Here is a 14,126-nt window from a genome sequence, read left to right as displayed (position 1 = left end):
TCATCACAGGTCCAATTTTTCCCATTTTTAATCATCTTTCAAGTTCCCTGTGTCACCTCTGTAGTTGTAGAGATTGAAAGAGGTCAACAAATCCCATGAGAGAAAAAGAGCTAATGGCCATTGTGTTTTATATTCTAATTATATATGTCAGTATTATGCTGTTACTTTAATGATGGCCCCATGTTAATGGCATGATTTTAAATACAACTAGATTTTCTCAATCGTCACACTGTATATCTACCCCAACAGTTTGCTTGTCTTTGCCTATAAAATAGTTCTTAACATTTTACAGCACTTCATAGTTTATTTAATAGTTCTACATGATCCCTACAACCATCCTGGATTAAAGCAAGGCAGGTATTATTTTTTACAGTTTAAAAAAATAAAAAAGGAAGTTCCGAGAGTTTCACTCCCCCAAAGGCATGTAGTTAGTAAGTGACAACCAGAACCAAGACAGTTCAGCTGACATCCTTCAATCCAATGCGCCTTCCATTCTACAACCAAAATACACATACAACACTTTGGGTACACTTACTGAAATAGATGACTTTGTTATCACAATCCTATGGTTATGTCTGCCCTTTTCATAGCCTTTAAATTCATGTTCCATGCTCTTTATATTAGAAGAGGTTCTACCCTGACCTTCATTAAAGCTTTTACCAAAATAACTCTTTTATTCTCTCTCTTTCTAGAGCAAGTAAAGAGAACTTATCAACTTCCACTTAAATATGACATTGATCATGAGCATTTATTTGCTCTGCTTCCCAAAACCCTCTTTTAAATGAGGGTAATTTTTTAAAGGGAAGTATGAGTCCACAAGAATAAACAGACTGAGAGGGTAGACAGCAGAGTTGAGAGGAATATGTAGATGCTGTTAGAACGTAACATGCAGATTGGATGATGTAGCCAGTTAGACATTTATCAACCAGAACAGTATGTGGAATACAAGTCAAATCCAAAAAGATTCAGTAATGTTCTCTCAGTAAAATTTCTAGTAAGAATAATCTAAATTATCTAATAGTCTAAATAAACATTCAGTTCATAAAATTACCTTGAGACATTTCAGTCACCACGGCTCAGCTCTGAAGGACTGGGCTCAGGAAGACAGCAACAACAGCCAAAAATGGTGGTGGTGAGAAAATGGCTGCTCTGGGACCAAAATCAGTCATCGAACCAAGTGTTATCTGACTACAGTTTGCCATAAGACACATTTTTTAAGGAACAGATCAAACTGGATGAAAGCTGGGTACCTCTAGAGATAATATAATTCAACAGGTTAAAATCCCTCAGACTTTAATGGAAGTAGTAAGAAAATCAAAGTCAAAACCCATGAAAATAAAGATGAAGCTAAAATCAGAAGCTCTCCATGCAAAACTCTCTGATGAGTATAAAATGTCTGATGACGGATGACCATAAAAAATGATGTAAAAACAGATCCATTTATATAAAAGGCTTCTCAACTGGTACAACCCTAGGGGACAAAAGAAAGATTAGAAGATAAAGACAAAAGAAAGATGAGAATAAAAATATTCAAATGAGAAACTGAGACCTCTGACCAAAAGCATAAAGAGAGACTCTCTAATACTTTTCGAGAAAGATTAATTTGCAAAAAAATAAAAGAGAGAGAGAGAAGGCAAAATGAAGTATAAGCTAAATTGAGAGCTAAAGAAGAAGAAAAACAGCAGTGCTATAAATGCGGAAATGAAATCTCTAGAAGATGAGATTTTTGCTGAGTTTTTCGGATGACTTAGATGATCCGACCTGTGGAGAAGATCTACACTTCCTTTCCTCAAACTGTGGGGAGATAAAGCGGATAGACTTTATCAGAGGTGCAAAAGAGAGAAATAATTCCATTTCATGAGAAAGCCGAAGCAGCACTAGGTATAGCCGAAGAAGCCAATAATGGTAACCTCCAATTAAAGAACGAAGAAGAGAGGTGGGGAGTACCAGGAGAGAGAAAACGCAGCGCTGAAAACAATCGTGGTGGATCAACCAGAATCCCTCAACAAATGGAAATCAAAAGGTCACAGATTTACAGGAAAAGGAATTAAAGCTGCCTAGGCTGCGTCTGTTTAAGGAAAACTACAGTTTCAGAGCAAGAGAATGAAAATGGACAGTTAATGATAAACATGATAAAAAATGAAGCAGCTGGACGGTAAAGGTAGACAAAGAGTCTTCATCAAAACAATAGAAAACACAATGGTGCAGGAGACCAGTAGGGTAGCAAACAAATTTCTAGGTATTCAGCTGCTTCTATCTTTGGAGGTTTGAAAATAAGAAAATCAAATTAGACCCACTTCAATATCCAGCTGTAAGAAAGGAAAGATTTGTGTGTGTGTGTGTGTGTGTGTGTGTGTGTGTGTGTGTGTGTTTTAACCTGTGTGTGTGGTTTAACCTGTCTTTTTGTTGTTGTTGTTCAAATAAAGATTTTTTTAATGTATAGCTCTGCTTGTGTTATTTCAAATGATTCCAATATCAAAGGGAATGTATTTCCACTAAATTGCCTTCGTAATATAAGAATATATTAGTAAAAACCAATAAAATGCATACCAAATAAAAAGAAAAAAACAAAAGAACTCAATCAAAGAGGACAAATACAACTCAAACTGTCCCACTGCTTCATGGGAAAAAAGGTTCAAAGTTTAATGAAAAAATACAGGCTGCTAGAGTGACAGCCTTCTTTTCCCTTTCGGTCTAATTGCTGGCAAAAGGATGCAGAGGTAAGAAAATCTAATATTATAATTAAAATCTCCCCCCAAAATCAACTTTTCTTAAAATTACACTCAGGAAGATATATAGTAGCTTTTTGAAGGTCTAGTTGGCTTTATTCAATGATTCATGAATCAGGCAGCATCCCATCTATAGGATAGATGGGCTTTTCCTATAACAGCTTTAAATGAAAATATGCCTAGAGAACTATGCTGACCAAACTGTAGTCTAATCATTTTTATTTGTTCCACTTAAAATAAACAGCTTAGGGCTTCCCTGGTGGCGCAGTGGTTGGGAGTCCGCCTGCCGATGCGGGGGACGCGGGTTCGTGCCCCTGTCCGGGAGGATCCCACATGCCGCGGAGCCCGTGAGCCATGGCCGCTGGGCCTGCGCGTCCGGAGCCTGTGCTCTGCAGCGGGAGAGGCCACAGCAGTGAGAGGCCCGCGTACCGCAAAAATAAATAAATAAATAAATAATAAATAAATAAACAGCTTATAGACTTGCACCTAAAAGACTGTTTTCCTCATGTTTATCTTCAACGTTGCTTCAGTGCATCCTGCTCACACTGTAAACATCTGTCTAACTCTGGTTATCTGTGACATCTGAAAAGAAAAATAATAAAGCACATGGCATGGTTTCAATAACTCACCATTTGAAAAACAAAGTAGGAGGCAGAAAAAATGCTTAAAGATCTAAGTTTTTATGCCTGAATGTGAGAGTATGGTGTCATTTTCAAAGGTTTTGAAACATAACCTAGAACTGCAAGAATACTGTTCAAAAAGAAAAGCGGAAGGCATGATTAGCTATAAGATGAAGGCTTCCAGAAAGAGTACTAAACAGATGTCTGAAGACTCCCAATCCTACCAGAAAAAGGACTTCAAGCAAACTAGTCCCCTTCCCATATCCTCCATTTATAAAAATGAGATGCCACTGCCCCTGGCCAGAAACTCAAACAAAGCAGAAAGCACCTGCATGTTGAAGACACAAGTTGAAGGTGCTGAAAAGGGCTGCTTCTCCCAAAATGTTTCCCATGGTCTATGGTAGTAACTGAAATTCTACCGTGAGAAGTCCATTTTTAGACTTTTTTTTTCCCTCGTATAGAGAGATACGTAAAGAATAGGCAATGGATATAGACAACTTAAAGGATTTTTAAACAAACACAAGGAACCATTATCCAGATCAAGAAATAGAATACCGCCGACGCCACAGAAGCCTCCCTACCAACCCCACCGCACACCTACTATGCGCCCTTCCCAATCATTTCCCCTCATCTCTCCACTGGAGGTGACTGCAGCCCTGATTTTTGTAATAATCATGTCCTTGATTTTCATTTTACCATTTAAACATGCATCCCTAAATAACAGTTTACTTTTTGTTGTGTTTGAACTTTCTATGGATAGAATCATACTGAGGTATTTTGGAGGTATTCACATAAGGTTTCAGAGATTCATCCACTTACAATATTTATGTACTCATCCCACTGTTAATGGGCATTTGAGTTGCTTCCATTTGTGGCTCTTCTGAACAAATACAGCTATGCACATTCATGCACATGTCTCCTGATACACACGTGCTAGAATTTCTCTAGAGTATCTTCCAAGGTTGGAAGTACTGGAGCGTCAACTTTACTGGAAAATGACAAACTGTCTTCCAAAGTTAATATACCAACATACGTATACACCAACTGTGTGCACAACAGAAATTCACTCTTTGAATTCATTCATGGTCTTCAAAAATTCACCACTGTAATGGAAATCCTACTAGGAGAAGAACACCCCATTAAGCTAGGTATACTCTTAGCAGAAGGTCTGCCTTCAGAATGGCAGTTGAGAATTGGACCAGAGGTGTACGCAAAGCACAGCTAATTCTGGAATAGGAAATAATGTCTAAAGAACAGTCCAAAGCAAAGAGCCCCTGACTGGAAAACCAAGTCTGGATGACACATTGCAATGGCAATGGTGATCCTTTCATGACATGTGGCGGACACCGAGATGGGGGAGAAAAGCAGATTAATAACTATAGGGAACAAAGCGCTGGAAAGGGGAAAAGACTGTTTTATGACTTAAGGCCACCAACTTTTAAATGTTTAGTAACTCAGATCACCACCACTGATTATTCAAGAAATAGACTCAATAAGTAAGTTATATTATACCCAAGGATAACTTTTAATTTCTCAGGAAAACAAAGATATATAAATTCTGTTGGCAACCACTGCTATTATGTCTAACATTCAAGGAAAAAAGAAATTGGACTTTATTTTACTGAACACAGTTAACTAAGCTTCTATCAACAACAAATTTCAGATAAATACTAAATCTAGGTACCTTGGTTACACATTAAGCAGAACTAAAATCAGTGGTAAATTTGGGATAAGATGCTGACATCACCAAATCAAACACTGTTACTTCCTACTATTCCTGCATTTCCTACTGAGAGAAATAGCGTTGCCTTAGACAAAAACATGACAGAATAGGATTCAAATCCAGATCTGTTCTACCGTCAAAAGTTATATACTCTTTAGAAGACTGAAATGCAAGGTGGAGTAATTATGCCACCTCACTCCACTAATCTAAAAATGGTTGTAAAAGTTTCAGTTATACAAGATAGGTAAGCGGTAGAGATCTACTACACAGCAGAGTACCTGTAGCTAACAATACTGTATTGTATACCTAAAATTTGCTAAGAGGGTAGATCTTAAGTGTTCTTACCACCAAAATTAATAATAAGATAAAGCAGATGGGAGGAAATTTGGGGGGTTGATGGACATTCTATGGCCGTGACTATTTCACAGGTACAAACTTAATCCCTGAACTCATCAAGTTGTATATGTTAAATATGAACAGCTTTTTATATGTCAATAATACCTCAATAAGGTTTTTCTTTTTTAAAGGTTGTGAAAGAATGTAGCAACTGATAAAATTTAACACGCTTCAGAAAACAAAGCAAAATTTGAATTTGTAAGAGGAAATATAAGAGAACATATCTTTGTGATCTGGAGGGAAAGATGAATTTCCCAAACAAGGCACAAAACAACACAAACTGTAAGACAGAAAGTTGATAAATTCAATTATATTAAAACATAAAACCATGCACCAAAAGATACCATTACAAAAGTAAGAGAAAAATCCCATAATAGAAGGTATCTGTAAAAATAAACATCAAAAGTATCAAGAATATATTAAAAATATATGTCAATGAGAAGCAAACAAGCCAAATGGTCAAAGAATGTGTGCAGGCGTCTACAGAAGCAAGCTAGCACAGCAAAAAAAAGATGCTCAGCCTCAACAGTTAGCTCAGGAAATGCAACCACCCAGGCCTCCACGCCAGCTCAGACACTCACTCACGATTTCATACTAGAGTACATCATTAGCATCATTTACAACCTCTGCCCCACTAAACCCAAACTTGAAATGCTCCACTCTATGGCCACCTCTTCCCCACTTTCCGACTCATACCCCTTCAAGGAGGTCAACAATCCTTCTGCACAGAGAAATCTATAGTCCACTGATCCCACTGTCTTTCCTCTGCCCCTCACCTCTCTCGTGCCTGCACGTCTCTCTTTACCCAGCTTGAACGCAACGGCAATCATTCTAATCACCCCTTTTCTGTTTCTCACTTCGTTGCATTTGCTGGGCTGAACAACGATATAATCATGATTAAATCCTACTCTCCATCCCTCCATACCTGCACCCACACAGCAGGATGTGAATGGGGGAAAACACACCTTTTCTCACCTTAAATTCATGACCATCAACCTCCCGTGGGCGTCCATGAGCACCCAGCAACCATACCACATTTTCCTATTTCATTCAGTTTCCCACTCTCTAGACAGCTGTTTCTTTTTTTTTTTAGTACTTTTTTATTACTGAAATGCAGTTGATTTACAATATTATGTTAGTTTCAGGTATGCAGCAAAGTGATTCAGTCTATTTTTTCAGACTATTTTTCATTATAGGTTATTATAAGATACTGAATCTAGTTCCCTGTGCTATACAGTAAATCCTTGTTGCTTATCTATCTTATGTACAGTAGTTTGTACTTGTTAATCCCATGCTCGTAATTTATCCCCCTCCCTTCCCCTTTGGCAACCATGAGTTTGTCTTCTATAGATAACTATTTCTAACTTCTACTCTCTCCTCACATTTCCAACACCTCCTCCCTGACTCTCACTGACAGCTTTCTCATTTCACTAAGAAAACAGAAGCAATCAGAAGACGGCTTCCTCAAGCCCCCATCACATCTACCCACCTACTACCTACACCTATGCCCAAATATTCTGGGTTTCCTCCAATTACAGTTGAAAAACTGGCCCAGCCCCTGGCAGTGGGCAATCGCTCCATCTGTACAAACGATTCCATCACCTCATGTGGACCAAAGAACACAGATCCAGCAATTCTCACCTCTTCTCACATTATTTTTGACCTCTTTTCTGGATCTTTCTATCAACAGATAAACATGCAATCATTTCTCCCATGTTTAAAAAATATGTTTTGACCCACTTCCTCCACCAGCCCATTATTCTCCTTCCCTTTATAAACAAAATTCCTCAATATTAATAGTTGTTTATACTTTCTGTCTCAAATGTCTCTCCTTCCATATTCTTTTTGAATCCAAGAAGAATTTATCCCACCACTCCAACAAAACTGCTGTAGCTAAGCTCACCGGTAACCTTATGTTGTTAAATTCAACTGTCAATTCTTGGTTGTCATCAGCTGTGTTTGACACAAATCCCTCGTTCTTCCTGGAAACACTCCTTCATTCCTTCTTCATTCTCCTTGCTGTTTTTTTCTCATTTCCTTAACCTCTAGACACTGTGGTACCCAGGGCTCAGTAGTTTTCTACTCAATAACTCCCTTGGTCATCCTCACGCATTCTCATGACTTTAAATACCATCTGGCATCACCCAAATGTTTATCTCCTGTCCAAACCCGGGTCCTGAACCCCAGATACCTTTATCCAACAAGCTACTTGGAAATATTTCCAATACTTCCTGTTGGGTGTTGTGCTAGGTCTCTTGCAGTTATCACTCCAGGTTCACTCTCCACCCGTCCCCTCTCTGTTCTGCCCTAGGAGGTTGATCTATATGGATCACAGCTTCAGGCTTCCCTTGCCTTCTGACTTCCAGTAGGTTAGGCTTATGGGGGAGCTTTGGAAGGAGAATGAAGGAGAAAAGGAGTCTAAGACCAGAGCACTTATTCCCCTGTCCCTCTCCCTGTAGAGTCACCTTTGCTGGCTACATCTTTAGACCAAAGGTGATTCATCCTCTCAAGACAAACTTCTCACATGAAGCTCTCCTTCAGAGTTCTAGTAACAGGGGTGGTAACATCTCTGCCTTTACCTGCCCTCCCAATGCTGTACTATCTTTGTGCTTTCCCTACGTGCTACCTGTAACTTTGGAAATGCTTCCTTCATTAAAACTTCTTTATAATTATATTGACTGTACCATCTAGTTCCTACAGGATTTGGACTAATACAGATGTCTAACTGGCATCTCAATTTTAACACGTGCAAACTGAGCACCTCCTATAGTTTTATCCATCTCATTTAATGTCAAACCCCTTCTTCTAGCTCTGCAGGCCACAATCTTGGTGTCATCCTCGTGCATCTCTTAATCTCACACCCCACATGTGCAAGTCTGATCTTATACCCTACATTTGCAGTTCTTTCAAAATAGATCCGAAACTCAACCATGTTTCACCACCTCCACCGCTACCACCCCTAGCCCCAGCCACCATCAGTACCTGTCTGCATTGCAGTCGGCCCTTCATATCTGCAGGTTCCACATCCGCAGATTCAACCACAGACAGAAATCTGCAGATACAGAACCCACGGAAACAGAGGGCTAGCTCTACTACACCATTTTATGCAAGGGACTTAAGCATCCACAGATGTTGTTATCCACTGGGGGTCCTGGAACCAAACCCCCATGGATACCGAGGAACAACTGTATTTCAGTAGCCTCACTGGTCTACCTGCTCCCTCCCTCACCAGTCTTCAGGTTATTCCAACTCAGCAGCCAGAATGATCCCGTTAAAACAAGAGTTAGCTATATCACTCTTCTCTTCAAAACCCTCCAGTGGCTGCACACTTCACTCTGAGTAAAAGCCAACATCTTTAGAATGGCCTACAAGCCTCCAGGCGATCTGGCCACGCGACGCATCTCTGACCTCACCGCCTACCTGCTCACTTTGCTCCAGCCACGCTGGCCTCTCTGCTATTTCCTTTACTCCTATCTCAAAGCCTCTGAACTTGCTCCCGCCTCTGCCCGGAACACTCTTCCCACAGATATCCTCAATGCCTGCTCCCTCACCTTTCTCAGGTCTTTTATTCAAATGTCATCTTATCAGTAAGACTTTCTCTGGCCACCTTTCTAAAATTGTAAAGGCCCCTCCTCACTTCACTTCTACCCTAAGCAATTATAGCCATTTGACATCTTACATAGTTTCCTTTTCTTTATTCTGTGTCTGCACCCTCTAGAATGTCAACTCCACGAGGCAGCTGTTTGTGTCTGTTCTGTTTCACTTGTGTATGCTCAGCCTCTGAAACGGTACCTGGAAATGGTGGGTGCTCCAATAATTGAAGGAACCTCAACTAGATACCACTCAATCAATTGGCCACAATAAAAAAATTTTTTAAAAGCCTAACAGGGCTTCCCTGATGGCGCAGTGGTTGAGAGTCCGCCTGCCAATGCAGGGGACACGGGTTCGTACCCCGGTCCAGGAAGATCCCACATGCCGCGGAGCAGTTAGGCCCGTGAGCCACGGCCGCTGAGCCTGTGCATCCAGAGCCTGTGCTCCGCAACAGGAGAGGCCACAACAGTGAGAGGTCCGCATACCGCAAAAAAAAAAAAAAAAAAAATGTCTAACAGTGCTACATATTGGCAAAGACAGCGGACCCTAGGAAGTTCAGCTCATCTCCTCTTTGGAGAGCATTTTGGCAATATCTAGGAAAGTTTACAATGCGCACGTCTATGATGTTTTTACTGGGTTGTATATTTATTAATATAAACAATGATAGTATACTAAAAAATCAGAATCATTCCAAGGAGTATGGTCAGTGATATTTTTTCTGGGTTGTATATGTATTTATACAAATAAGGACAGTATACTAAAAATCAGAATCATTCCAAGGAATATGGTCAGCCTATCTAGAGGACATTCTTAATATTTTATGATCACAGAATGAACTCCACTTCTCAAAAGTAATCCAATATAGCCTACCCCACCATAGAGGAAGAAAGCACGGAAGCTCTTCTCAGGCTTACGCTGTAGTGAAAAGAAAATGATAGATCAGCAGCAAACTGGGAAAGAAATGTAAGCACATATCAAGATGTGACAGTTGTGATCTCCCAAGAAACTAATCACCGATAAACAAACCACTTAAGAAATCAGTAAGCAAAGACAGACTACAAGAAAAATATACATATAAGACCCAAACCATGCCAGGCTTTTAGTTATAAATAAAACGCTACAATAAATAACCAAAATCATAAGCCAATGTGCATAACTGTTGGATTAAACTAGCATTCTGAATTGCTTTCAAACATTTATGCAGTCTCTTTTATTGCCAGATACCGTCCTAGTAACTTGACTACACAACTGATTCAATTAAATCCACTGGTAGGCAGTCCACATGTTAATTTTATGCACTACTTCAATTTGCCCCCTAAATCTTTTAGTGGGACAGCTGGTAAAAATTGAAACTGATGAGCCCACATTTTATCCTTCTCCTATCTTGGAAAAAAGTGCTTATAAATCCATAACTGGCCAAAATGCAGGTAATGAGAGGGAAACACTCATCTGAGTGGCAAAAAGATGAGCTACCAGTCCCTGAACAACGAGTTGGATGCCATCATCCAAACAAGGGGGTTACGCTACGTGGCATAAACATAACAACCCCAGGCTGAATCTGCTCTCCTACTCAAATCTAATACTCTCTCCACTTACCTCTTCGTTTCCTACTCAAAGGGTTTATTCTATTAACTTGGAAGACAATTCATCACTTTATGATACTTAGTTTGGTGCAGACATTCAAAAATACAGGCAGATGAGAAAAAAGAAAGGCACAACTCAACAGCAACATAAAAGCTGGGGAGAAGAAGAAATTCAAAGCCAACTGTCTGAAAATATTACTTTCACTTTATTTCCGTTTCTCATAGCTTCATCCTTTAAATTTTTTTTAACCTGGCAACTTTTTTGAGGTAATTGTAAATTCAGATAGTTATAAGAAATAATACAGCAAGATCTCCTACACGGTTGGCCCCGATGATAACATTTTGCACAACTATAGTATAATATCCCAACCAGGAATTGACATTTGACATAGATAGAATCCACTAATCTTATTTGGATTTCCCGTTTTATTTGCACTCACTTTTACGTGTGTGTATGTAAGAATTTGTGTGTCCACCACCACAATCAAGATACTGATCGGTACCAGCACTGCAAGGATCCTTCGTGTTGCCCTTTCATGAGCACATCCACCTCCCGCCCACTCCCCATCCGTAACTCCTGAAAACCAAAAGTCTAGCCACCATTTTTCCTTTGAATTCTTATGCCACACGCTGGTAGGGAACAGCCCTCTATACAACCAGCTCTGGTCCATTTCCTGTTACTACTCTCAGGCTTCACACTGCTGTGCATTGCTCAACGGAGTCAATCTTAAACAGCTGGTCAAAGAAGGGATGAGTGTCTCCCCTTGCTGACAGAGAAGACTGTCCAAAACCAACAAAGAAAGTATCAGTATTCAGACACATATGGCTACAATATGTGCCTACCCACTAATATGTACGTTCTTGAGTATAAAAGGAAAAAAGAATGTATATTCTAGAAACTTTGTAAACCTTTGTATAAACTTCAGTCCTAATTCCTCTGAAATCAAAGAAAACACTTCTGTTTCTCAGCCTACCCAATTTAGAGGGGCATAGTTTAGCATTTTTCATTCCTATAAAGCCTTTTACCTTTCAACCAGGACTGAAGTCTTTCTACATCAGTACATGGAAACCCAGATTTCCATTTAAAGAAATGTCACTTTTTCCTTGCCAACCATTAGACACACTGTCCTTTACCTGGATTTAAAATCCAAAGAACAAACAATGAATTTCTAGTTATTAAAATGCTATTTAAAAAGGAACATAAATGCCTATGCAACTTTCATAGCACTAAGCAGTCCGCACGCAACTGGAATTCATACCTGCAGAGCTGAGGAGAACGCTGAAATCTGTCCCCCTCTGTGATTCTCCACTTTCATTATCGACCTCTTTTTCAGTATCTTGATATCGATCCCAGTTAGAAACTATCTTCCTTTTAGAATAATTTCCCTGTTCTTCATTCTCTTCTCCATAGGTCTCTGCATCACTGTCATCTTCGACCTGCAATCATTAGAGACAAATCGATAAGCAGGCAGTGGAAATCTTAACCTTAGTAGCCTTAGCAGTAAAAATTTTTAAAAACAAATGAAAACAAAAAAATAGTACGTAGGTATAAAGAGCACATCTTATAAACCAAGCTTTATGCAAGTATTAAATAATATTTCAAGAGAACCCCACTACATCAGAATGTACTTTCAGTGTAAACTCTTCATTTAGCTGTGCAAAGGAAATCTGATGAGATCCTACCTAAAATCTGTGTAACTGAAACACTGAAGTCTACCCCCAATGTAATCCTATTTCAAGAGTTGTTTCTTCTTACTGAAATAGTCAAGGCTGTAAGAGTCTTAAATTCAAAAGACTTTAGGATGGAAATTAGTTCTTCCAGTTTACAGATTTTACAAACACATTCCGTAAGTATATTTTATAAGCTTTAAATGGGAACCTACTCAGATGCATTCCAGAGAACAGTTTCCAGACTTGGGCATTAAAATGTTAAGACAGCATGCAGAAAAATGCAGAATGTGAGAAATTACAAAAGATAAAGGGTCTAGTTTCTTCAACAAATAAATTGCAAGGAAAAAAAAATGATGGGGGAGGAGGGAGAAACCTATAGATTAAAAGAGCTTAATAACACACCATTGTAAAGCAATTATACTCCAATAAAAATGTTTAAAAAAAAAAGCTTAGGGCTTCCCTGGTGGCGCAGTGGTTGAGAATCTGCCTGCCAATGCAGGGGGCACGGGTTCGAGCCCTGGTCTGGGAAGATCCCACATGCCGCGGAGCAACTGGGCCCGTGAGCCACAATTACTGAGCCTGCACATCTGGAGCCTGTGCTCCGCAACGAGAGAGGCGGTGATAGTGAGAGGCCCGCGCACCGCGATGAAGAGTGGCCCCCGCTTGCCACAACTAGAGAAAGTCCTCGCACAGAAACGAAGACCCAACACAGCGATAAATAAATAAATAAAGCAAACTGTCAATAAATAAACACTAAAAAAAAAAAAGCTTAATGGACACATAACCATTGTAATGTTGGGAACTTATCTGTACTCTGATTCAAACACTATAACTAGAGAAAATCACTTATAAGACTATTGAAGAAATGTGAACAAGACATTTTCTTATATTAAGGAAATATTGTTATTTTATTTACTTATTGTTTGGTGTGATACCATTATTTTTTTAATGTTTTTATCTTTTAGAAATAAATATTGAACTATTTATGGATGCAAAGATATGACATGTGGGTTTGCTTCAAAATAATAGGTGGAGAGGAATTGTGGGTAGAGATGAAATAAACGGCATAATTGATCATTTCTGAAGCTGGATGATGAGTACATGGAAATTCATTATATTATTCTATTTTAATATGTGTTTGAAATTTTCCATAATAAAAGATTAAATTTTAGGGGCTTCCCTGGTGGCACAGTGGTTGAGAGTCCGCCTGCCGATGCAGGGGACAGGGGTTCGTGCCCCGGTCCGGGAAGATCCCACATGCCGCGGAGCGGCTGGGCCCGTGAGCCATGGCCCCTGAGCCTGCGCGTCCGGAGCCTGTGCTCCGCAATGGGAGAGGCCACAACAGTGAGAGGCCCGCGTACCGAAAAAAAAAAAAAAAAAGATTAAATTTTTAAAAAGCTGTATATAGAATCTAAAGATACAATTCAAAGGAGTATCCCAAAGATTATAAAATCCTTACCAAGAAAAGAATTTGTGAAATATATTAAAATAATCCATCTGTACAGGATGAGTTAGACTTTTTTAAAGTAAGTTTTTAATAACACAGAAACAGGCATGTACATTGCAGAAAATTAGGAGGGAAAGACAAGTAAAAATATTAAAACCCCACATTCCCATCACCTGGGAGTACCACTAACACCTTAAGTGTATATACTTCCAGATCTTTTACTATATAAATATTTATATATACTTTTTCTTGGTCACCAGAGTTATTCTCCACTTCTGCATTTCAGTAAATTTCATTTCACGTAACATCCAGACTATTTCCAAATTTCCCTAACTGACCAAAAAAATTTCCTTTACAGTTGGTTTG

The 14,126-nt window shown here is 39.3% G+C and overlaps 1 protein-coding gene across 1 annotated transcript in view; it reads right to left on the bottom strand.

The window, feature by feature from the left end:
* Positions 1–14,126, bottom strand: part of AVEN (apoptosis and caspase activation inhibitor) — a gene marked incomplete at its 5' end in the record, with an annotated part of 193,037 nt that overhangs the window by 142,240 nt on the left and 36,671 nt on the right. Inside the window, one exon of the mRNA XM_082647184.1 lies at positions 11,902–12,079. Within this exon, the coding sequence (XP_082503310.1) occupies positions 11,902–12,079 (178 nt within the window). The remainder of the gene's footprint in view (positions 1–11,901; positions 12,080–14,126) is intronic.

Source organism: Grampus griseus (genome assembly GCF_964374135.1).
Source record: "Grampus griseus genome assembly, chromosome: 2".
NCBI lineage: Eukaryota > Metazoa > Chordata > Mammalia > Artiodactyla > Delphinidae > Grampus > Grampus griseus.
This window is presented reverse-complemented; position numbering and strand designations above follow the sequence as displayed.